At 43.5% G+C, this 26,703-nt stretch overlaps 1 protein-coding gene across 1 annotated transcript in view; it reads left to right on the forward strand.

Moving 5' to 3' along the window:
- The first annotated feature begins 1,102 nt into the window (after positions 1 to 1,102).
- Positions 1,103 to 26,703, forward strand: part of LOC131683899 (uncharacterized) — a 133,542-nt gene continuing 107,941 nt past the window's right edge. The window contains exon 1 of the mRNA XM_058966299.1: positions 1,103 to 1,773. Within this exon, the coding sequence (XP_058822282.1) occupies positions 1,692 to 1,773 (82 nt within the window). The 5' untranslated portion in view covers positions 1,103 to 1,691. The remainder of the gene's footprint in view (positions 1,774 to 26,703) is intronic.

Raw genomic sequence — 26,703 nt, forward strand, 5'->3', positions numbered from 1 at the left:
GTACTTGCGGGACGTCACTTCTAACCGGTTGATTGTTAAAGAGCATAAGATCAGCCTCTATCTGGTGGCCAAGTCGGTCTGCTATGGTACTGATGAGGCAGAGTCGATATAATAGATATATTTCTAGAAAGGGTTCAAATCGATTGTTCCTAGGGTTTGAATTATCTTTATCCAAATGGATTCTGAATTAGATGAAGATCTATTTTTACTTAAATGGATTCATTTAGAGCCCAAAACTGCCCAACTGCGGGTTGTCTGTATCGACCTTAGAAATACCTAGAAGCAAACTCAATTTGTCACATCGCTGCCAAGCCTAATTCTAGACTTATCTGTATTTATAATACAAAAGTTTCTTATCCGATGGGAATACCATGAGACCAATCAAAAAGTCTAAAATGGACAAACTTTAGAAAATCGATAATTGCCGCCCAAAAGCACGACACTATGCGCGTCACTGATCCCCCCAACGTCAAGTCCCAGCTGATATGCATACAAAATGCCAACCTACTTTGCATGAATAAACCATTGGGTGAAAGTGGAAAACACAATTTGATAGTCAAAAAAGAAACAGACAAACGTAGTAATGCAGGGAAATGAGGCCTTGACGAGACGGTACCACCACCACACACTGCGCTTCGAAGAAGCGCGGCCTGCTTCGTTTCTTCTCACTACTTCTAGCTGGGCTGGGTGAGTGGGGAGAGGTGTAACAATACGTAAAGTTGCACTGTCACACAATGAGAACATGTTTCAGGAAGATTTTCGTCATTTCTGATTTTTCATTTCTGTTCTATCGGTTTTCCTTGCTCTCCGGGTTTTTTGTTCGTTCACTGGCTGGCAGTGTTATCGGGATCGGTCGTCTCTCGCGGGTTGTAACAACTTTCACTCTGCTTGATGGTTTTTTTTGCCGGGAGAAAGCCGCTCCCTGAGAGAAAGTGTTACTCCGATGCTCCACGACGTTGATGACGACTGCGATGATGCCAATGATGATGACGAATTGACAATATTCTCGCTCTCTCCCACGATGACTGCGGGCTTCGATTCGGACGGCTCGAACAGCACGCAGATGCTGGGGATGCTCTCGATTATTTTAGTTGCAACCGAATCCTTGCGTATGACGGCCGGTTTTCCACCCTGCTAAAGTGCGTCGCTGGGCGTTCTGAGAAGAAATTCTTTCGTGGCGTCTACTGGTGTCGTCATCGTTCTTCTGTCACCTTCACAGCCTCTCACGACCCAATCATCCGTTATTCGTTGCCGTTTTCGTCGCCGTCGTTCTCGTCGTCGTCGTCGTCGGTGGTATCTATACGGTAGAACGGTGTCAAGCTGCGAGAATAAAGAAAAGTACCACGCCCAAGACTACGCAGAGGCGAGTCCTAGCATTTCTTTTTTGCAGCGGTAGCCAAAATAATAAGACTAGTCGATTCTTCGTACGGACGGAATCACCCAAAAAACCATGAAGTATGCTCGGCGGCGAGAAACAGCTGTCACTTGCAGGATTTCTATTCACTCGCCTCCGGAAAAGTGGTGCTGAAAAATGGATGCGAAGCAGTATATCTGCGGCCTGTTGTGAGACTTGTGATAAGCCGTAACGTAAAATTGTATGGTACAGATTCGATAGTGAACCTCTTCCCGGTTTATGTTTTAAGTTAGCCATCAGCAGAGTAGAGGATTAGCGAGCGACGAAACACAAAAAAATGACACTGGCAGTAGGCGGTATGATGCGCTGCTGGTTTGATCCTTGGATTTTGCTGTGGGTTGTTGCACTTCTAGTTGAAGGTAAGATCCCTTTTATCGCACCAAATTTCCCACGCACGCATGGTTTCACTGACAAACACCAACCGAAAAAAAACAGGATAACTTCTGTCTGGCATTAGTATTCACGCGGTGTTTGTCCATTCCACCCCTTTATCGTTCACGTGTTATGATAAGCGACGGAGGAAAACCTTCGCAGAAGTATCATCCTTATGGATGTGAAATACGAACGCGTTGGCTTACACAGTGTGAAGAGCCAAAAAGGATAGACAAGGATTAGCACTTTTTCCCCCCGATCCGAATGGAACGACACCAGCAGCAACAGAATCAGCACAAAAAAAAGAACGAAAATTTGGGTTTCTCTAGTTGGAACTGTTTTTTTTCCTTCTACTCTCTCGTTTCATTTCTTCAACCAAGATACGAACATATATCCAACCGGCTGCCCCAACGATAAGTGGGAACATGAAGGCATCCGAAGGTTTTTCTCGTAATTTTCGAACGGCAAAAACGGAACACGAGAGTCGGAGATGAAAGCGAACCGTTCGTTGCGTTGATGGAAGCGTTCTTCCGGTAAATTCATTCAAAATTAAATTTAGGAATGGAAAGGAAATCCTTAATGCACTGCTGGCTGCCTGTCGGGGGGACTGGATGCCGTTCGAAGGATGTCTAGAGTGGTGTTTCCGATTTCCCGGAAATGTGGGCCCTGCGAGGTGAATGTGAGATACAGTTTCCAGTTCTAAAGTGATTGGGATTTTTTTTTGTTCCTTTCCTGTCGGAATGGCAGCTGTGCTAGGTTCTCGATCAAGTTGTTTCATTTAATGAATTTTTAAATTATCCTTCCGATTGGTATGGTGCCTACTATAACTGTGGACCCGATTGCGCGCCTCGTACCTCCGAATAGAGAATATGAGATAATGGCATTATAAAATGATGTGTAGTCCTAAATTCTGCTTTGTTTCTACAAAAACCACTTCGGATTTATATTCAAGCTTTCCAAATGAAGTAATTTTCCTTCAAAATCATTGCTTATATAAAAATGCTAGTTTATTTCTTTTACAATAATTTCGTATAATTGACAGAGCTCTATGCGTTAATTCAACTGAGCCAAGGGTCTTTCATGCAGAAAAGGTATAATTTGACGGTAGACTATACAATGTAAAAGAAATAAAATAAAAATACAAAGGATATCCCCCAGTCGGATTCCATCCAGTGAAGACATCTCTCACGACTAGCAAACCGGAGAAATATACTGTTAACCACTCGCGTTAGGTACATGTGCTCTGCGTCATAGAAATTCAAATATTGTTCTTCTCGTTTCTGTGATAGGGAAGTCAAGTAGCGCTATTCTCGTTTCAGCAGTGAAGATTCTATCGATCGAGATGAGCTTCAGTGATAGTGAAGAGAATACTATTTCATTGCGGCGTGTTTGCACTGCTCAAATGTTTCAAAAGTTAGACCACTCATACGAGAAGTTGAGCGATTGTTGAACGATAAAATGTTGAGCGATTGCTGAATGATGATTATCCAGTTTCACCATGTACGCAATGTTACATAGAAATCAATTTATTTTCGTTAACAACATGTTGAGTGTGACAATGTTAGAGTCAAGATTCCCGTGTATTATAAAGATAACGCAATCGAGGTACGACTACATGATCTGTCTCCGCATACAACGGATAGCACCATTCGACTGCTCATGTTGCAACACCGAGGAGTTCTATCCATTAGATACATTCGTTTTCGAGCTCTCCATCGAGTCAGAGGTTGTTTTTTCTAGTCCGTAGTGCTGTGTGAGGCGATAAAGAATAGTTTTAATCCGCATTCAAGGTTATTTTGCCAGTTCGGTTCGGTCCTCAGTCTTTTGTTCGCGTGTGAGGATTAAACAATAGCCAGCTGTATAAGCTGGATCGGTTCGTCGTTGGACACCAGTTTAAAGCTAAGTGGTTTTTGTCTTTTGTAACACATTTATTGCTTTCTTCCGTCTCCGCGGGCGCTGACCCCGTGCGTTGACGTTTTCTATGGTTCCCTCTCCGGATGGTCAAATGGAAGTTGAATCGGGTTCAACTTCTAAGGCTCCCCCCCGGCCCAAATGCTATCCAGAACTCTCAACTGGTCCATTTGTGGTCTTCTTTCGGCCCAAGACTAAATCACTGAATCTTCTTCAGATTTCTAGAGACCTGACGGAACGGTTCTCGGCTGTGACCGAAATTTCAAAGGTCCGCTCGGACAAGATAAGGGTGTTGCTAGCCAACTCAAAGCAGGCAAACGATATTGCTTGCTGTGAGCACTTTACGCGGGATTATAACGTGTATATTCCGGCTGTAAGAGTACAATCCGAAGGCGTCGTAACCGATGAGAGTTTGACGTGCGAGGATCTGCTGAAGTACGGGGTTGGCCGATTCAGAGACCGCTTACTTCAGCCAGTTAAAATACTTGAGTGCAAACGTTTGCACTCAGTAGTAGTTGCGGGGGATGGTTCAAAAACGTACCCCCAATCAAACTCTTATCGGGTGACCTTCGCTGGTACCGCTTTGCCAAATTTCGTCCTCTTGCACAAGGTTCGTCTGCCTGTGCGTCTGTTTGTGCCGCGGGTCATGAATTGCACAAAGTGTAAACAATTGGGTCACACAGCCACCCATTGTAGTAATAAGGCCCGCTGTGGAAAATGCGGGGAGAATCATCTGGATGATTCGTGCAGTAAGCAAGCCGAAAAGTGTCCTTACTGTGCGGAGAGTCTGCATGATATCTCGGCATGTCCCGCGTACAAACTACGCGGGGATAAACTGAAACGTTCCCTTGCGGGACGATCCAAACATTCTTTCGCAGAAATGTTAAAGAATGCTACGCCACCATCCTCAGCAAACATCTATACTCACTTGCCTCCTGACGAGGGCGAGGCTGGTAACCCACAAGAGGGAACATCTACTAGGGTGCCTAGAATTTATAGGAAGAGGAGGAACACTTCCTCTCGTAAAGTTCCTTGTAAAGGCCAGAAGGTGTCCCTTGAGGGGGCTCCGAAAGTCACATCTATTGGAAGTGTTGCAACCAAACCGAAGCAATTAGCTCCTGGTCTCGGAGGATTAAGCTCAGAGAAGGAGTTCCCAGCACTTCCAGGAACATCAAAAATCCCAAGTGTTCCTTTGTTTCAGTTCGAGAGTAATCACAGCACTGGAATTATAAAACTCTCGGACATAGTGGACTGGATAATAAAAACTTTCAATATTACTGATCCTATTAAAAGTCTTATGTTAGCTTTTCTCCCTACAGTAAGAACATTTTTGAAGCAGTTGACTGCTAAATGGCCCCTCCTTTCAGCGATTGTATCCTTCGATGGCTAACTCATCGAACGAGGTCACGGATTTGATCACTGTTCTACAGTGGAATTGCAGAAGTATCATCCCGAAAATCGATTCCTTCAAAATTTTAATAAATAATTTGAGTTGTGATGCATTTGCATTATGTGAAACTTGGTTAACTTCCGACATAGATCTCAACTTCCACGACTTTAATATTATTCGCCTGGATCGAGACACCCCCTATGGAGGAGTGCTTTTGGGGATCAAAAAGTGCTATTCCTTCTACAGAATTAACCTTCCCTCGATAACAGGTATTGAAGTTGTCGCTTGTCAAGTAACAACCAAAGGCAAAAGCCTTTGCATAGCTTCCATATATATTCCCCCCAACACCGCGGTTGGGCACCGACGGCTACAAGACATCTTAGAATCCCTGCCAGCACCGCGACTAGTTTTAGGAGACTTTAACTCTCACGGTACAGCATGGGGTTGCCTCTATGATGATAACCGGTCTTCCTTAATTCAGGATCTTTGCGATAACTTCAATTTGACAATTTTAAACACGGGTGAAATGACACGGATTCCTGCTCCTCCAGCGCGCCCGAGCGCCTTAGACTTGTCCCTTTGCTCAACATCGCTGCGGTTAAATTGCACGTGGAAGGTAATTCCTGATCCCCACGGCAGCGACCATCTGCCGATTGTAGTCTCAATCAATAACGGTTCAAGGCCATTGAAATCAATCAATATTTCGTATGACCTCACACGAAATATCGATTGGAAGAGCTATGCTGCCGCGATATCCGACAACATCGAATCTACCCAAGAACTTCCTCCGGAGGAAGAGTACAGCTTTTTGGCTGGCTTGATTCTCGACAGCGCGAATCAAGCTCAGACTAAGCCAGTACCCGGCGCGAACATACAAAAACGTTCTCCCAATCCCTGGTGGGATAAAGAGTGCTCAGACGTGTACGCAGAGAAGGCCGCCGCGTTTAAGACCTTCCGGAACGACGGGTTACCCGCTAGTTTTCGACAGTACGCGACGTTAGACAAGCGAATGAAGAGTTTGATGAAAGCCAAAAAACGCGGTTATTGGCGCCGGTTCGTCGACGGATTAACGAGAGAAACATCGATGAGCACTCTTTGGGGAACAGCCCGACGTATGCGAAATCGAAACAGTACTAATGAGAGCGTGGAATATTCAAACCGTTGGATATTCAATTTCGCCAAGAAGGTTTGTCCGGATTCCGCCCCGGCACAGAAGATTTACCGCGCCGCGTCTCCTCACGATAGCGCGAACGAAACACCTTTTTCGATGGTGGAGTTCTCACTTGCTCTCTTGTCGTGTAACAATAAAGCTCCGGGGCCAGACAGAATCAAATTCAACTTGTTGAAGAATCTGCCTGACTCTGCCAAGAGACGCTTGTTGAACTTATTTAATAAGTTTCTCGAGGCTAACATTGTCCCACTCGATTGGAGACAAGTGAAGGTCATCGCCATCCAAAAACCAGGAAAACCAGCCTCCGACCACAATTCGTACCGTCCGATCGCAATGCTATCCTGTATCCGGAAGTTGTTCGAGAAAATGATCCTATCCCGCCTCGACAATTGGGTCGAAGCAAATGGCTTACTGTCAGATACACAATTTGGCTTTCGCAAAGGCAAAGGGACGAACGATTGTCTTGCGTTGCTCTCAACTGAAATTCAAATGGCATATGCTAGCAAAGAGCAGATGGCATCAGTGTTCCTAGATATAAAGGGGGCTTTTGATTCAGTTTCGATCAACATTCTTTCAGAGAAGCTGCACCAGCATGGTCTTTCAGCGACTTTAAACAACTTTTTACTAAACTTGTTGTCGGAAAAGCACATGCATTTTTCGCATGGTGACTTATCGACATCACGATTTAGCTACATGGGCCTTCCCCAGGGCTCATGTCTAAGCCCCCTGTTATACAATTTCTACGTCAACGACATTGATGAATGTCTTGACAATTCCTGCACGTTAAGGCAACTTGCAGACGATGGCGTGGTGTCTGTTACGGGACCCAAAGCTGTCGATCTACAAGGACCATTACAGAATACCCTGGACAATTTGTCTGCTTGGGCTATTAAGCTGGGTATCGAATTCTCCACGGAGAAAACTGAGCTGGTTGTATTTTCAAGGAAGCGTGAACCAGCACAACTACAGCTTCTATTAATGGGTCAAACTATCGCTCAGGTCTTCACAGTAAAATATCTAGGGGTCTGGTTCGACTCGAAAGGTACTTGGGGATGCCATATTCGGTATCTGAAACAGAAATGCCAACAAAGGATCAACTTTCTTCGTACAATAACCGGAACATGGTGGGGTGCCCACCCAGGAGACCTAATTAGGTTGTATCAAACAACGATACTGTCGGTACTGGAATACGGATGCTTCTGCTTTCGATCCGCCGCGAACATACATTTCATCAAACTCGAAAGAATTCAGTATCGTTGTTTGCGTATCGCCTTAGGGTGCATGCAGTCGACCCATACGATGAGTCTCGAAGTGCTGTCGGGCGTTCTCCCGTTGAAAAATAGATTTTGGGAACTCTCATATCGATTGCTCATTCGATGCGATATCTTGAACCCGGTCGTGATTGAAAATTTCGAAAGGCTTGTTGAGCTCAATTCTCAGACCCGTTTCATGTCCCTGTACTTTGACTACATGGCGCAGAATATTAACCCTTCTTCTTACAATCCCAACCGTGTGCATTTCATAAATACTTCTGAATCTACTGTTTTCTTCGACACATCCATGAAAAACGAGATTAGTGGAATTCCGGACCACATACGCCCACAAGTGGTTCCAAACATTTTTTATAATAAATTCCGAGAAGTCGACTGTTCTAAGATGTTCTATACTGACGGATCAAACCTCGAAGGATCCACTGGCTTCGGTATTTTCAATCAAAAGTTCACCGCCTCCTACAAACTCAGTGACCCTGCTTCAGTTTACGCCGCAGAACTAGCTGCCATTCAGTATACCCTTGGAGTCATTGAAACATTACCCGCAGACCATTACTTCATCGTTTCGGATAGCCTCAGTTCCATTGACGCTATTCGCTCGATGAAACAAGGCAAGCACTCCTCGTATTTTTTGGGGAAAATACGGGAGCTACTGAGTGCTTTATCTGACAACTCTTTCCAGATTACCTTGGTATGGGTCCCTTCTCATTGCTCCATTCCGGGCAATGAGAAGGCAGACTCCTTAGCTAAGGTGGGTGCCTTAGAAGGAGACGTTTACGAAAGACCAATTTGCTTCAGCGAATTTTTCAGTATTACTCATCAGAGAACCCTCGAAAGTTGGCAAACTTCGTGGAGCAGTGGAGAGCTGGGAAGGTGGCTACATTCGATAATCCCTAAGGTATCGACGAAACCTTGGTTCAAGGGGATGGATGTGGGTCGTGACTTCATTCGTGTGATGTCCCGACTCATGGCAAACCATTACACGCTGGATGCACATCTCCGGCGTATTGGGCTCGTGGATAGTGGTATCTGCGCTTGTGGCGACGGCTATCACGACATCGAGCACATTGTCTGGGCGTGCACCGAGTACAGTTCCGCTAGGTCTTGGCTAATGGATACCCTGCGGGCCCGAGGAAGGCCAACCAACGTCCCGGTTCGAGATGTGCTGGCAAGCCGCGATGTTCTCTATATGTCCCTTATATACACCTTTGTGAAAACCATCAATATACAAGTCTAACTGCCCCTTGTTATCTCCTTATCATTCTCAGAACGCTCTTCCACCTGTATCAAACCATCTGTATCGAATAAGCCAACAAACACGGGACCTACGGCACGAACATAACACGCTTAACTCGAAATGTAGCCGATCCACATCTGAGCCGTACTACGAAATCGTCTGGAAAAACCCCTGCCATCTTGAGGAGGACCACCCGGCGTCCCAGTACATGATTCCCCTGATGAAGGCCACCCGAGTTTGTAATCCATCCGTTGATCTCACGATGCCTGAAACTGAAATAATTTTCTCTCCCTGCCATCTTTGTCTACCCTCCCTCCCCTGACTCTTATACCCAGAAGTAACACCCCTACCCCCCCCCCCCCCCCCCCAATATCATCACGAAGCATTTAGCTCTTCTTGTCTCTTCTAGTTTTAACTATTATATTATATAATCTCATTGAAATTGCCCAACTCTACTACCCACAAAAATAACTATAATTACGAATCTTTACAAAATTCAATCATGCCCTCTAGTTATTCCTAGTTTTAAGTTAGTCGTAAAAAATGTCCCCCTTAATTATACATTATTTGCTTCAATAATCTCACTGATAAAAATGTCAAACCATATTGCCACAAAAACTAAATGACCCCCCTAATCTTACGAAAACAATATTATCCCCTTGTGTAGATATATAAGATAGCTATAAAATCGCATTAGTTTCATTTTAAAAAAATCAATATGTAATCCCCTAGTTTTAAGCAATTTAAAATGTAAAACAAAACAAAATTGGCACCTTTAAGCTAACGCAACGTGCCTTATCAAATAAACGATTTGAATAAAAAAAAAATATCCATTAGATACGATACGTGGAGGAACTTCTTCCTGGACATTAAAAACGCTATTCGAGAGATTAGAATGCGACTTAAGCACTCTATTGCTTCCTTCCTGACCCTGCGCTATGGCTCTAACTGTGCCTAGATCATGCTGTATACTTATAATAATCAGTGTCCTATTTGTCAGTACTGCAAATAATCTACGCACTACGAGAAACCCTGCGTAATATATCTACAACTAAAACAAATACAGCAGCTTCACCATCTCCAATTAATCCACTAATTGTCCAACTACCAACACATGTTGAACCATCAACGAATGCTAAATTATCTCCGGCTACAGTTAGCCCATCTGACAAAAACAACTCCGTCAACCAGGCGTGCACAAGAACGATGCTGCACCGTGTCTTAATTCTGTTGCTCTGGCTCATGATGTGTCAGAGCTAAGTTCATTCAGCTAATGCTTGTGCTGGTTTTCGATGATTTTTCTATATACTTCACAATACTTTCAATTGGGGCCAACTGGCAATTTTCTCAGAATCTAGATCCGTGTTTTCGTAAAACTGCAAACTTGCCCCGAAATATAGAATATCAAAATCTTTACTGTTTCGCTATCTGGGGTACGTTATTGATTTGCTTATTTTGACTCTAATAAGGATCATACCGAATTATTTCTTTAATTACTCGGTCTACAATCCATGAAATACGTATAAATTGGTATCAATATCTTTGCTTCGTTCCTAAGAACCAATAAAATAAGAACAATAATCTGTGAATGGTGAATATCTTTTACGTGAGCGCAACGAAAACTCGAATCGGATGCCGTAATTATCGCACCACCATTTGAGGCAATGCGTTGAACAAAAATAGTTGATGCTGCTCTAACCAGCGACTTCAAATGGCTAGGATGACATTAGAAACAGGGAAAAAATTGGCACATTCCCCTACAAACCAAACAGACTGCATTCTGAACTGGACTGTGTTTTCTGTTAATGTCTTCTCTAAAGCCACTTTAGTCAATATCTCTAGAATAGACAAAAAATGAACGTGTAAGGGGTTTAAGGTAAATTTGCACATGTGTACAAAATTTCCTGCACGCATGCAACCTCGAACATACAGTGCCTCAGTGTACAAGTTCGACTCAAACACTGGACTGAACCCAAGCCAACAGTGTACAGCTGTACAATGTTCTGTTCAAACACCCGTGTACGATGTACGGTGTACGCACACAGTCAACGACAGCACTCGTGCATGAAGGAGAATACTGGTGCCACAAACCTGTGTACTTATACCTTGTACGCACATGAAGTTCGACAGTCTCCATCAATGGTCGTTTCTATCGGATGAAACGCTCATTTCGCATTCATCGACAGATTCACACACGCGCTAGGGAGAATGAGAAAGCGGTTTGAATCACCTCTACGGCAGATAAATGACGTGGTTGATCGAACACCAAATGAACATCAGTGCGTGTGTGAACGCATTACGATTGCCATGTGTGCATCATTGCTTCTTTGTTGTCTATACTAATTCGTTTCTCAGCAACAATTGTACGTATAGCGTTTGTGCTTGACACCGCACCTGAGTCAGGTTCTAATCCCAACCGCTGTCAGTTCATACATTTTGACAGCAGTTGGGGTTAAAACTGACTCAGTTTCGCTTCAAGCAAAAACGACATTAGAGATGTGCAAACCAGCTCTTTTCAGCGGGCGGTTCCGAACCGTTCAGTTCATTGAAGAGAACCGATTCATCTGAACAGCTCTTCAGCTCATATTAGTTTTAGCAAAGCTATACTACACATAGAAAAAAAATATTGGTAAAAATAAGAGTTTTTCGCTCTTAGCAAAAAAAAACAACCGTCGCATACTCTTAGTTTGAAAATAAAACTTTTATTATGATTACTATTCTTGACTAATTTAAAAGTGTTACTTTCAACCTAACAGTAGTCATGCTGAATCGATGACCCGGTCAGCTCTCAATCCTGCATCGAGTCACGAACCGAAGGTCCATAGACACAGGGCTCGTTATTGGGACCTTCCCGTGTATATTGGCGCCACCGCAAATGGTTTAGAGAAATAGCAAAAAAGTGTAAACAAACAGCATGCATCAGACTGGTGGATTTCTTCGGTAGAGTAGAGTTCTTTGGCGAGCTCGTGCGATGGTATTTTTGCACTGATTTAGACAAACAAGCACTCGTTGGAAAGGTTCTACATCTGGCAACGTGTTGGCAATAATGATTTTATGTTTGGCCTTATATTTTTCAAGCTGCATCTATTAAGGCGAAGGTACTTTTTTGATGCTTTTAAAATCCGGGGGTGCGATAGGGCACTTTGTTCGAAGCTAAAGAAAACGATGTACAAGCCTAGAAAATCAGCATTTCTACTTTTATTTAAGGAGTATGAATACTCCAGATACTTTAAAAATTAATAACACAAATAATTAACAAATGGTATTTATTGACGTAATTCAGGTAAGAAATTAAGGAAGTGCGAATGAAAAATTTCGGCAGTTTCGTCTGGTTTTGTACTTGCCAATGACTTGTTCAGTATCCTCGTCGTCACCAGAGTGTGGAATAGAAGTTGTGCATTCCGGCTCACGTGGATGCTTAGCTGCGAGACGACCATGTTTGCGTTTCATAGCAGTTTTTTGGATTCTTTTTACTTCTCTTTTTCAATCAATTTTCGTTCTTTTTCCATCCGTTTCTGTCGTTTTGCTGCCGCTTCTTTTTCTTTTCTTTTTCCAGCGACAAATTTTTTGGTAGTTTCGGGGATTGTTTTTTTAGCTGTAGATGCTTGCTCAGCTTGTAAAGACTCCAGCATCACTGAATCAGTAAGAAGTGCAGCTTTACGTCGCTTTCGGCCTAGATTCGATGGTTTGCGCAGTGGAGCTTTGGGAAATGGCTGGTCTTCAATTGAAATTAATTGCTTGACCTATCGTACCCCCAAACGTATGTTTCATGTTGATGCCCGTAGAGATATTTACAAACACTTTTAAATTAAGAACTGAGCGCTTAGCAGCTAGAAAATCCTATCTCTCTGTAAAACTGCACTTTGTTTACATTATTGAAACTTTTTGTTATGAATAAAAACATGGTCTAGTTAGGTCCAACGTAGTTATGATGTCCGGCGATATGATTATAATTGTCGTATAGTAAGAATATACGACATTAAATTATTAGAACGATTTCGTATGTGTTTGATAAGATAATTTTCAACTCGTTTCATGCCGAACAACACCGGCAGCTTCGCTCTCAAAAGATATTCAAATGCAAGAGAGTGAAAGTTTTGACGTTTCTTTGAAAAATGAGTGAAGCCAACATAAGCTGGCTTCCTGGCTCGGATAGTTGCCAAAAATTACAGTGAACGCGCTTTAATCAACGTTCACATAGCTACGGGCCATGTTGTTAACTTGACCTGAAACTTATCGATTGCAAAAAACATCATTTTGATGTGCTTAACTGGTACTCAGGTGATAAAAGCGTTCGGATTTTGTGGAGAAGAAGCGATGCCAGAATAAGCGTGATTTCTCATATATTGTTAATTATTACTTCTTGGTACTGTGCTACAGTCTACTTTCTACTTCTGCCGCAGTCAGACGTACAATCAAGCCAAGTGAACAACAGGCCTCTCGATCTAGTGTGCATTGTCTCGAGAACAAAGGAAATATCGGATTATTCTTGTCATCATGAGTAAAGTTGACGAAAAAGCTCTACTCCGACCCAACGCTGCGGTCGTTGACTTTAAATTTTGTTTAAAACGACCGAGTTTTAGTGAAGTGGAATACCTTCTGAAGGTAAAAATGCAACTTAGGCTTGCGGAAGTCTTGTACCTTCAGTACCATCATCTTCGCAATGTAGTGTTAATATCATTCAACACGTTAGCACAAGCCGAGCGTTTCGTTTTGAAGAACAATTTAAAACACGTGGTTGAAAGTGACAACGTTGGAATTAAGATTCCCGTATACATTGAGAATGATTATATAGATGTAAGGTTATATGACCTATCACCTCGTACCCCTCCTGAGCCAATTGCAAAATGCATGTCGCAATACGGAGAAGTAGAATCCGTTACACCTGATACTTGGAGAAACTTCTTCCCGGGTACACCTAACGGCGTTTTTGTAGTGAGGATGCGGGTTGAAAGGCCTATACCCTCCTACTTGGCAATAAAACTCAATACTCACGGAACTACAATTATGCAAACTACACTATGCACCCATGAGGGGCAAACTCCTACGTGCAAGTATTGTAATCAGACAGCTCATCATGGACAACCTTGCGCGGAAGATGCAGAGGAAAATGCATCTCAACCGATTGCCAACTCATCTACGGCAAACCAACCTAAAACAGAGTTTTCAATACCAATGCCTGAACCACAAACGGTGGCCAAATTTGTGGCAGCTGTTCAGAGCATAATGACAACCGCAAAAGAATCATCCAGCACCCCAAAAGCAACTGTAAGCAACATCGGCAACGAATGCAGTAACAATGACGACGGATTTACACTGATCAACAATAAGTGCAAGAAGCAAGGGAGAACATCTGATCCCGGACACCAAGCCAGCTTCGACCGGGACGTGAAAAACAAGAGAGAATTAAATGACCCCCCTGAAGCTGTTTGCCAACAGACCTCGCGAAAGAAGGTCTCCGCTAGCAATAAAAAGTTGCGCGCACGAGATCCAATTAATTAAGTCTTGTTTGTATCTTTTATTTTTACATATATTGTAAACGTATAAAAGATCCACGGCTCCGTTAAGCTACCGCTATGAGCCGTGTCAAATAAACGAATTTCAAAAAAAAAAAAAATTATTACTTCTTTTGAACTGAACTTTTAAACAGTGTTGTACAGTTCATGTGAACAGACCTTGAACACAGAGTGTGTATGTAAGGAGAGTGAAGACAACGGTCATGATTATCTGTCAGTAATATTCCAAACGAACAAACGACCTCTCAAAATACATGGATTTGACTCGTTTGGAATGACACTGACAAATAATCATTGTTCCAATTTTGACAGTGTCGTCACTCTCCTGATATGCACTCAGCTTGAACATTTGAAGCGTAGCTAGCGCTACTGGCATTTGATGGCGGCTTCAGGCAATAAACAGTTTTGACGGGGCTGTTCAAATGTCACTGTCTCTTTCGCTCCCTCGTGTGTCATCTATCTTTTTTTGCTGTATGAACAAAGCTGTAGAAGAACAAGTGAACACAATTGTGAGGAATATGTCGGATTTTTCAATTCTTCAATTCCTTATTATAGCGATTATTTCAACGTAATGGATGCTTTTTTTCCTAAAAATTCCAGAGCATAACGCCATAAACTTGAAATTATGAATGGAACAAACAGAAACGTATTTTTCATTCCAGTAAAAAGTGATGTGAATCAACGAACGCTGTGGAACAACTGCTTGCAAGGCTGGTTTACGCAATCGCAAATACATTGCTTCTCATTTCAAGCATCGATTTAGATTGTATTTATAGAAACAAATAGTACCTAACACTGAAAATGATAAGCTTCATCATTTTGAACAAAAATTTGGCTCATGAAAAACTGCACAACAATTTTGCGTTTTTATTTACATTTTCCTGCCTTTTCTCAATCCGTCAAATGACAGCTGCTCTTCCCTATTGACCTTTCTATTCCCGTTAAAAAAGAAACGGTGCCGAATTGTTTCGTGAAGAAAGCAAAAAAAATGCGCTGCAAAAACAGATTGAGGTTAGGTATTTCGTGAGGAAAACAAACCAAACTCCTTTGGTTTGACTTTCCTAATATAAAAAAAAATATACACGAACTTTAACCCATATAGTTCAACGATTCCACTAATTCTTTGGATGATACCCTGAACAGGTCGTTAGGCTATTGAATCATAAGGTCTTTAGTAGGGTTTGCATCTGTGGTTATAAATGAGCTGTCAGAAATCTTAATACAACTCGCGAGAAAATCGATGAATACACAGTAAAAACGTTATATTTCATGGCTGGATGTTGTTTTTTTTTCATTTCGTTTATTTGATAGGCACAAATGCGTTAGCTTGGCGGTGCCGAATTCTTTTGTTTTTACATTTTGATTATCTTAAAACTAGGAGGTTACAATGTTGAAATATTTTTTTTATAAAAGTGAAAAAAATTACAGCTATCTTAAGACTAGAAAAAAAAATTCTATATATAAGAGAGGGGGCAAAAGATTTTTTTTATGAAAAATTTTAAAACAAGGAATTCAATAGTAATAGTTTTTTAGGAAATATTTACAGTTATCTTAAAACTAACAATATAGTTTGGTACACAAAAGGGGGAACAAATATTTATGAAAAATTTCACAGATGTTTTAAAACTAGGGATACAATTCTATTTACAAGATGGGGGACAATAGTTTTAACAAAGAGTAGATATTACAACTATCTTAAAACTAGGAATACGGAATACAAATTTGATTTTTTATCGGATACTTATGCTTGGTCATTTCCAAAATCGGTGTAGAAGTAGTTGTATCAAGGACAGGGGAGAGAAGGCGTAGATGGTGACCGGTAGAGAAGAGCAAAACTTGCAACTTTCAGGCAAACGGGAGATCAGCGAAACAAATTTGCGCCTCGGTCTAGTAGGTCGGATTGGCGGATGGTATTCTTCGGACCCGCGGGGGATCCTTCAAAGGGAATCCTTCGGACCTCGAGTCGCTCTCGCTTCAGATTCCGTAGTGATAAGGGCGACGGCGGTTACATAGTGGCAGTCTGAAGCATATCGGTTCCACACGGCAAGAGGAAACTTCTAAAAACGATAAATAAAAAGAGAGGGGCTAAATTGGGATATTTATCGTTTTTATGAAAGTATAAATAAGGGACATATAGGGGAAATCACGATTTGCTAGTATATCTCGGACTGGGACATTGGGTGGTCTACCTCGGGCCCCAAGGGAATCCTTTAACTGAGACCTGGCGTCCAAATACCCGGCGCATACCCAGACAACGTGCTCGATGTCGTGATAGCCCTCGTCACAAGCGCACAGACTACTTTCCGCAAGCCCAATACGCCGCAAATGCGCATCCAAGGTGTAGTGGTTGGACATAAGTCGGGACATTACACGAATAAAATCCCGACCCACATCCATCCCCCTGAACCAAGGCTTCGTTGATACCTTTGGGATAATGGAATGTAGCCATCGTCCAAGTTCATCATTGCTCCACGAGGTTTGCTAACTGTTGAGTGTCCTCTGACGACAAATACTAAAAAATTCGTTGAAGCAGATTGGTCTTTCGTATATGTCACCATTTAATGCGCCCACCTTTGCTAATGAGTTGGCCTTTTCATTGCCCGGGATAGAGCAATGAGAGGGGACCCAAACAAAGGTAATTTGATAAGATTTTTCAGATAACGTACACAAGGACTCCCGTATCTTCCCCAGGAAATATGGGAATTGCTTTTTGGGCTTCATCGCACGAAGAGTCTCGATGGAGCTGAGGCTGTCCGAAATGATGAAGTAGTGATCTGTGGGCAGAGTGTCGATGATACCAAGGGTGCACTGAATAGCAGCTAATTCTGCGACGTAAACTGAAGCGGGATCATTGAGCTTGAATGAAGCGGTGATAGTATTGTTGAAGATACCGAAGCCAGTGGACCCATCGAGATTTGATCCGTCAGTGTAGAACATTTTGTCACAGTCGACTTCTCGGAATTTATTATAAAATATATTGGAGATCACTTGAGGGCGTATATGGTCCGGGATTCCACGAATCTCTTCCCTCATGGATGTGTCGAAGAATACAGTAGAATCAGAAGTATCTAGGAAACGAACACGGTTGGGAGTATACGTAGAAGGATTAATGCTCTGTGCCATGTAGTCGAAGTACAAGGACATAAATCGGGTTTGAGAATTAAGCTCGACGAGCCTCTCGAAGTTTTCAATCACCAACGGGTTCAGAATGTCGCATCGGATGAGCAATCGATATGAGAGTTCCCAAAATCGATTTTTTAGCGGAAGAACGCCCGCCAGCACTTCGAGACTCATCGTATGGGTTGAGTGCATGCAACCCAAGGCAATGCGCAAGCAACGATACTGGATTCTCTCCAGTTTGATGAAGTGTATGTTCGCAGCGGAGCGGAAACAGAAACACCCGTACTCCATCACCGACAATATCGTTGTTTTGTACAGCCTGATCAGGTCTCCTGGGTGAGCACCCCACCATGTTCCAGTTATTGTTCGGAGAAAATTGATCCTTTGTTGGCATTTCTGTTTCAGATACCTAATGTGACATCCCCAGGTACCTTTAGAGTCGAACCAGACCCCGAGATATTTAAATGTGAAAACCTGGTTGATCGTTGCACCCATTAATAGAAGCTGGAGTTGCGCCGGCTCACGCTTCCTAGAAAAAACAACCAACTCAGTTTTCTCCGTGGAGAACTCAATACCCAGCTGAAGAGCCCAAGCAGACAAATTGTCCAAGGTATTTTGTAATGGTCCTTGCAAGTCGGCAGCTTTGGGCCCTGTAACAGAGACCACCCCGTCGTCTGCAAGTTGCCTTAGCGTGCATGAATTGGCAAGACAATCGTCAATGTCATTCACGTAGAAATTGTAGAGCAGGGGACTTAGACATGAGCCCTGGGGAAGACCCATGTAGCTAAATCGCGATGTTGTTAAATCGCCATGCGAAAAGTGCATGTGCTTTTCAGACAACAGGTTTAGCAAAAAGTTATTTAAAATTGGTGAAAGACCATGCTGGTGCAGCTTCTCTGACAGAATGTTGATAGAAACTGAGTCAAAAGCCCCCTTAATATCCAGAAAAACTGATGCCATCTGCTCTTTACTAGCATAGGCCATTTGAATTTCTGTTGAGAGCAACGCAAGGCAATCGTTCGTCCCTTTGCCTTTGCGGAAGCCAAATTGTGTATCTGACAGTAAGCCATTTGCTTCAACCCAATTGTCGAGGCGAAACATGATCATTTTCTCGAACAACTTCCGAATACAGGACAGCATTGCAATCGGCCGATACGAGTTGTGGTCGGAGGCTGGTTTTCCTGGTTTTTGAATGGCGATTATCTTCACTTGCCTCCAGTCATGAGGGACAATGTTACCCTCAAGAAACTTGTTAAATATGTTCAGCAAGCGCCTTTTTGCAGTGTCAGGCAGATTCTTCAGCAAGTTGAATTTGATTCTGTCTAACCCTGGGGCGTTATTGTTGCATGACAAGAGAGCAAGTGAAAACTCCACCATCGAAAACGGTGTTTCGTTCGCGGTATCGGGAGGGGACGCGGTGCGGTAGATCTTCTGTGCCGGGGCGGAATCCGGACAAACCTTTTTGGCAAAATCGAATATCCAACGGTTTGAATATTCCACGTTCTCGTTGGTACTATTACGGTTACGCATACGTCGAGCCGTACCCCAAAGAGTGCTCATCGCTGTTTCTCTCGTTAACCCGTCGACGAACCGGCGCCAATAACTGCGTTTTTTGGCTTTTATTAAACTCTTCATTCGCCTTTCTAGCGACGCGTACTGCTGATAGCTAGCGGGTAACCCGTCTTCCCGGAAGGCTTTATATGCAGTGGACTTTTCCGCGTACAGCTCTGAGCACTCTATCCCACCACAGGGTGGGAGACCGTCCATGGGTATTCGCGCTGGGTACTGGTTTAGTCTGAGCTTGATTCGCACTGTCGAGAACCAAGCCAGCCAAAACCTGTACTCTTCCTCCGGAGGAAGTTCTTGAGTGGATTCGATTTTAACGGATATCGCGGTCGCGTAACTCTTCCAATCAATGTTCCGTGTGAGGTCATACGAGAAATTACGATAGGAAAATGATCGCTACCGTGGTGATCAGGGATCACCTTCCACCTGCAATCTAACTATAGCGATGTCGAGCATAGCGATAAATCCAACGCGCTTGCGCGTGCTGGTGGTGTAGGAATCCGCGTCATTTCTCCCGTGTTTAAGATGGTCATGTTGAAATTGTCGCAAAGATCTTGGATTAATGTTGATCTATTATCATCATGAAGACAACCCCATACCGTACCGTGCGAGTTAAAGTCTCCCAGAACTAGCCGCGGTGCCGGTAAGGATTCCGTGATATTACAAAGCGTTCGGTGCCCTACCGAGGCTCTAGGAGTAATGTAGATTGAAGCAATGCAAAGGTTTGATTAGAACTTGACAAGCGACAATTTCAATGCCTGGTGTCGAAGGGAGGTTAATTCGGTTGAAAGAATAGCACTTTTTGATCCCCAAAAGTACTCCTCCATAGGGGTTTTCTCGATCCAGACGAATTATATTAAAGTCGTGGAAGTTGAGATTTATATCGGAAGTTAACCAAGTTTCACATAATGCGAAAGCATCACATTTTAAACTATTTAGTAAAAATTTAAAGGAATCGATTTTCGGGAGGATACTTCTGCTGTTCCACTGTAGAACAGTGATCGAATCGGTGACCTCGTTCGATGACTTAGCCATCGAAGGATACGATCGCTGCAAGGAGGAGCCATTTAGCAGTCAACTGCTTCAAAAATGTTTGCACTATAGGGAGAAAACGTGTCAGAAGGCTTTTAAGAGGATCAGTAACATTGAAAGCTGTGAAAATTAAGTCCACTATGTCAGAAAATTTCATTAGTCCGCTACTGGACTGAGTATCTGTTTGAGAAAAGGGGACACTTGGGGTTTTTGGTGTCCCTGGAAGTGGTGGGTACTCCTTGGTAGAATTAATATTTCCAAGTCCTGGAGCAAATTGCTTTGGCTTTTGTGCATCACTTCCGTTGGATTTATTGGTTGTAGATGGCGCACTCTGAGTGGACGACACCTTGGCACCCTTACGAGGCAATGTAGGGGAGGCTAGATTTCTAATCCTTCCTGTATTCCCCTGGGTTAACCAATGATGTTCCCTCTTGTGGGTCGTCAGATTCTTGCTCAACGCCAGCCAAAAGAGCAAAGGAATTTTCGGAAGGGACAGATGGCGAAGCATTCTTTAGCATTTCTGCATAAGAGTGCCTCGAGCGATCCTTAAGGGAGCGCTTAATTTTATCCCCGCGCTGCTTGTACACCGGGCATGACTTAAGAGCATGCGGAGGGCCCCCGCAGTAAATACACTTCTCAGTTTCTCCACCGCAAGCGTCATCCTCATGCTCTCCCTCGCATTTGCCGCACCGTTTTTTATTGCCACAATAAGTGGCTGTGTGGCCCAGTTGCTTGCAATTGCTGCAGTTCATTACCCGCGGTACAAACAGGCGAACGGGTAAGCGAACCCTATCCAGGAGGACATAGTTGGGAAGAGCAGACCCGGAGAAAGTCACCCGAATCGAGTCTGACGGAGAATAAGTCGTCTTATCATTTTCTGTTTTTGCGGAATACAATTGCTTGCATTCCAGAATCTTCACCTTTTGAAGTGAAGGGTCCTTAAAGCAGCCAACCCCGTACTTCAACAGGTCTTCGCACTTTAGACCCGGTTCGGCGACTATTCCATCGATCTCCACTGCCCTACAAGGCACATACACTCTGAATTGTTTCGTAAAACGCTCGCTGCGAGCAATCTGGTTTGCCTGATCGAGGTCATTTACTATAACGCGTATCTTATTAGCTCGAACACGTGTTATCTGAGCTACGGTCGGGTAGTTAGCAGTCAGCTCCCGTGATATTTCTAGAATATTGGGCGATTTCGTGTTGGGCCGGAAATACACCACCCAGGGTCCATTTGAATTGGCTGGGTATGTTTTAATACGGGGAGGACTGGGGGAATCAGGGGAGGGAGTAATATCGGGTTTATCCGGTAAATCCATGGGAATATCATTCCCATCCAATGTTCCTTCGCCCTCGGCCATTTAGGCACGAGGATAGCACGTGGTGTAAACGAGAGATGAAACTTGTATTCAGGGGAAAGGGAAAAGTAGACCGATCGGGGAAAGGGAAACGAAAGAAAGAAAAATAATACTTAGCTTATATAGCGGCGTGTCCGGCAATTCTGGTATTCACTTCACCAGCCTGGGCACCGGCGAACAAAGACTGCCTCAAACAATAGTTGACCTTCACTGTCAATATATATTCTTGTTCACTTTATGCACAGCACCAGAAAACGAACTACTTCGATCGAGAGCTCGGAGAGTTATGGCTGGATGTTGTTGGCTCGAATCAAAACTTGTCGAAAGTAAACACAGTTCATTCCATTGGCGATTTGCGGCAAAACCAAAATTAGTAACGCGACACCTATGATTCAGCTCATGAACTAGCAAAGTGATAAAGTTTGCTTTTTTTCACTCGCAAGTGAGTCGTAGCTTGCAACAAAAACTTTATTTTCCTCTCGGAAAAAGCTTACCACTGCCAAAATTTGAAAGGAACGAGTAGGAAATTTAGTTTTATTTGCAATTATTCTGAAATTACAGCCATTTGCAACTATTTGGCTCATGCATTTCTTCGAAATGTAATCGGGGTATTACTGTGGTTATAAAAAATCGTTCCATAAATAAAGTTCCAACTCGAAACCGCGACACAATCAGCACCAATGTCAAACTCCTTCATATTTTGGACTACGTAGGAGATGCAGTGAAGACTATCAGAGAGAAGGATCGGCTGTGTATGACACAAAGCTGACACTTTCCTATTAGCCGGATATAATCTTTGGCTAGTGGCGGCGAGAGCTAAAATCGATGCCGAAGCTTTTGCCGCAATTTCGAACCACAATGAAAGCAACTGTGGCATACAAGCGCGATAACTTTGAATTCCAAACGATGACATAAGCATATCTATACATCAAACGATTACAATTATTGTTGGCTACAGATTGTTGTATAAAATGTATACTGTAAATTCAAAGTTACTGGCTAAACAAATACATTCAAAATTTAATTGCTAAATACCTGTTTGCCGCATTCACGAGCTGCACTTGCTTCCCGCAATGTTTTGAGAAATTTTAAATGTTTCAGTGTCCGCACCGAACCATATCGTAGTCATTGTTGGTACTCGCATGTAATCGAATTGGTTTAAAAAAATTACCTCCGTACCGTGCCGCAACCGCATTGATTGTGTTCGGGCCTTAGTCTTTTCATGGATAAGTTTACGTATGGGTACAAGCACGCGTGCAAACATACTATGCCTCGGTGTACCTGTTCGTCTCAAACAGAACCCAGGCGAACGGTGTACAGTTTTACAATGCACCCGCGTACGTACACCGGGTATGTAGTGTGTGTGCACGTATGGAAGATACGCTTACAGAAAATTGTGCCAACACCAGCACAAGTGTGTGGGGACTGGTGCCACGAATCTGTGTACGTACACATTGGATGAACACGGAGTTTGACTGCGCTCGTGGATAGGTGCACGAGTTTTTGTACGAGTTGAGATATCTGACGTTTAAAATACGCACACTGAGTTCTCGCATTTTTATACTACCGCCCTCCCCTTAAGCACAGAAGCGGTTTGTTTTCCTCCCAAATCGCCGTGTAAACGATTTGTTTTCCTTCAATTTGAAACGTCAAAATGGCAAAATACGAACGCAGCTAGATAAGTCTATACACGGTAAAAAAAACTTTACCCATTTTTTGTATTCAAATTTTCGGAAGTTATTCGAATTGTCCAAAAAATGGGTACTTTTTATCCATTTCACAACCACTCGATGAGGTAATGCCAATGGAAATGTTGATCCTAATAATGGGTTAAAAATGCTTTAAGAATAATTTCAAACGATTTAACCTGCAAATTCTGGATCCTAGCGGATCCTGCAAATTATCAACTCGTAGCCGAAACCGTGGCGGAATCGGAACATTTCAGCAATGCTCCGAAAACAACGGCTGTTTAAACTACTGAGACTGTTGTAAATATGTGTCAGTTCCGCAATTTTGGCAACGATATTCTAACTAGTGACAGATTTTATTTAGATGTGTGGCTTCAGACCATTCATGTCGAGATTCGTATAATTCTATGAGCGGGAAATAATGTGAAATGGATGTTTATTTCTTTATTTTTAAAATAAAAATATTTTTTATACATTTCGTTGTAACTGTTCTGTGAAAAATAATAGATAAAACGTCTCCGTCCTCAATAATGAGTACAAGCTCTTTACCCATTAAGTGGGTTATTCCACTTTTATTGAAAATAAGTAGTTTTCTACGCGATAATGGGTACTTTATTTTAGCAATGTAGCGTATTCGAGTATGTACACAAAATGTGTTTAAAGCAGGGTTGCCATATATACAGATTAGTCTGAATTTTACAGATTTCTCTAATGATTTTGCGACCAAAATTCCAGATTTTTGCTACAAAATACAGATTTTATGGATTTTTCTAAAAAATCAACAGAAAAAAAACAACAAATATTATCCATAAATAGCACCTAAACTTTACAATTCAGTGTACTTTATTTCTCACTGAATGGTAAAGTTTCAACAGAACTTAATGTGCTAAGAAGTTCCTCATTAAAAACTGCATTAATTACTGTCAGAAGATTTCACTAAACAACCGTAGTGGAAAGTTCGTATAAGAGCTGATTAGAATGCCGGGGTATGAGTTTTTTCGTACCCGAACCCGATCCGTACACGGATTTTATAATACAAAACCCGATCCCGACCCGTACCCGGACATGAAAAAAATTCCGAACCCGTACCCGACTCGAATCCAACCCGCACCCGCTGTCGCCGATACGGCGCTATGTTCGGGGCAACCAGTTCCCCGTGCACGGCTCAGTTCGTGAAGAACAAAAATGCTCTCGAATACGCGGAATCATACCCCAGAGCGGTAAACGCAATCATCTACAACCATTACGTGGATGATTTCCTTGACAGTGTCAACTCGGTAGAAGAAGCAGTACAGCTTGTCAAACAAGTGCAGTTTATCCACGCAGCAGCGGGGTTCGATTTCGGCAAAATTATGTCCAACTCGCAGGAGGTTCTTGATCGTCTTGGGGAAACTAGTTCGCCGGACAGTAAGTCACTAGTATTGGACAACGATCACACGTATGAGCGCGTCTTAGGTGTAGTGTGGGTTCCATCAGCCGATCACTTCACCTTCGACCGATATGGGGTCGTAGACGTTTTGGGCAGTGGCCAAACAGTTCCAACGAAGAGATAGGTGCTACGAATCGTGATGAAGCTGTACGACCCTTTGGGATTTGTGGCGCATTTCGTAGTACAGGGAAAAATCTTAATGCAAGAGATTTGGAGAACGGGAACAAATTGGGACGAGCCCATATCAGAGCAACTGTATGATCTGTGGAGTAGATGGATCGAGCTGTACGAGACGATTGATGAAGTGCAAGTACCGCGTTGCTTCTTTGGGAATTCTACAACGCCAGAGGTGGACGAAATCGAGATTCACGTGTTCACGGATGCTAGCGTAGCGGCATGCACGTGTGTAGTGTATCTGAGGATGGCACACAGCGGCGGTAGTTGGTGTTCGCTAGTAGCAGCAAAAATTAAAGTCGCACCACTTCGTGCACTCTCCATCCCGCGCTTGGAGCTACAAGCTGCTATGATGGGAGAACGATTGCTGCACAACGTTTGTTCGGCACTCACTCTCAACATACATAAACGCTGCCTGTGGACGGACTTCAGTACAGTTCTGGCGTGGCTTCGCTCGGACAGTCGCCGATATCACCAGTTCGTCTCGTTCCGAGTCGGAGAAATTCTTTCACTCACCAGCGTAGATGAGTGGTACCACGTACCTTCGAAGCTAAATGTAGCGGATGATGCCACCAAGTGGAATTCAGGACCATCGTTTGATCCGAATAGTCGCTGGTTTCAAGGCGGGTTCCTACGAAACGCGAAAGACCAGTGGCCAAAGTAATCAAACAAGGTAGATGAAGTAGCTGCGTCAATCGAAGAAATACAAATGGTAGCTGTACATCTGACGTCGGAGGAGATCGTAGACATCGAACGCTTTTCAAATTGGAATCGTTTAGTTCGAACGATGGCCTACGTTCATCGGGCGATAAGAAGCTGGAAGCATATTGGGAATAGTAAACACCGAAGACAAAATCCAGATCAAGAGGATTTCGTAAAGGCAGAAGAAACCCTTTGGCGTCAGGCTCAATCGCAGGCATACAGTGAAGAGATTCATCAATCAAAAATCGATGGCAGCGTTGACAAACGGAGTACACTGCGTTCGCTGCTCCCTTTTCCGGCATAACTTTTCTTCTGGTGAATTACTACCACCAACGGTTCCTTCACGCCAACGGAGAAACTGTGTACAACGAACTACGCCAGAAGTTTTATACTCCGAAGCTTCGAACGCTCATACGCAAAGTTGGCAGGAGTTGTCAGTACTGTAAGGTACAGAAAGCTGTTCCAGTGTCGCCGCAGATGGCGCCACTTCCGAAGGAACGCCTAACCCCATTCGTCCGGCCGTTCACGTACGTTGGCGTCGACTACATGGGGCCCTTCGAAGTCAAAGTCGGCTGCAGTCTGGTGAAAAGATGGATCTGCTTGTTTACCTGTCTTACGGTACGGGCGGTTCATCTGGAGCTAGCACACAGTCTTTCAACATCGTCCTGCGTGATGGCCTTTAGGAGATTCGTGGCCCGACGGGGTGCGCCGCTGGAGTTTTTCTCCGATAATGGCACTAACTTTGTCGGAGCCAATTGCCAGCTGTCGGAAGAAAAACAGAAACTTCAAGAGATCGTCGTAGACTGCGCCAACACATTCACCAACGCACACACTCAGTGGCACTTCAACGTTCCTGCAGCCCTGCACATGGGGGACCCTGGGAGCACATGGTCAAGTCAGTGAAAGTCGCAATGAAAACTGTTTCTGACAGTCCCCGTCATCCTAGCGACGAAGTATTAGAAACGGTCATACTGGAGGCCGAAGGTATTGTGACTTCGCGACCGTTAACCTATGTTCCCCTGGAAGCTGCAGATCAGGAGGCACTCGCACCAAATCACTTCCTGTTACATGGCTCGAACGGAATCAAGCAACCAGCAAGCGAACCTACGATCACAGGAAACGTTCTTCGGGACAACTGGAAGCTGGCCCAGCACATTGGAAACGAATTCTGGCGAAGGTGGATCCGGGAATATCTCCCAATGTTGACACGGCGGGCGAAATGGTTCGATACAGTGAAGCCCCTGGAACCTGGCGATCTTGTCGTCATAGTCGACGAACATGCGAGGAACCGCTGGGAACGAGGACGCATCCTGGAAACCTTCCCGGATAAGTCCGGACAGGTGAGACGCGCA

Source organism: Topomyia yanbarensis, chromosome 1, assembly GCF_030247195.1.
Source record: "Topomyia yanbarensis strain Yona2022 chromosome 1, ASM3024719v1, whole genome shotgun sequence".
In the NCBI taxonomy this organism is placed as follows: Eukaryota; Metazoa; Arthropoda; class Insecta; order Diptera; family Culicidae; genus Topomyia; species Topomyia yanbarensis.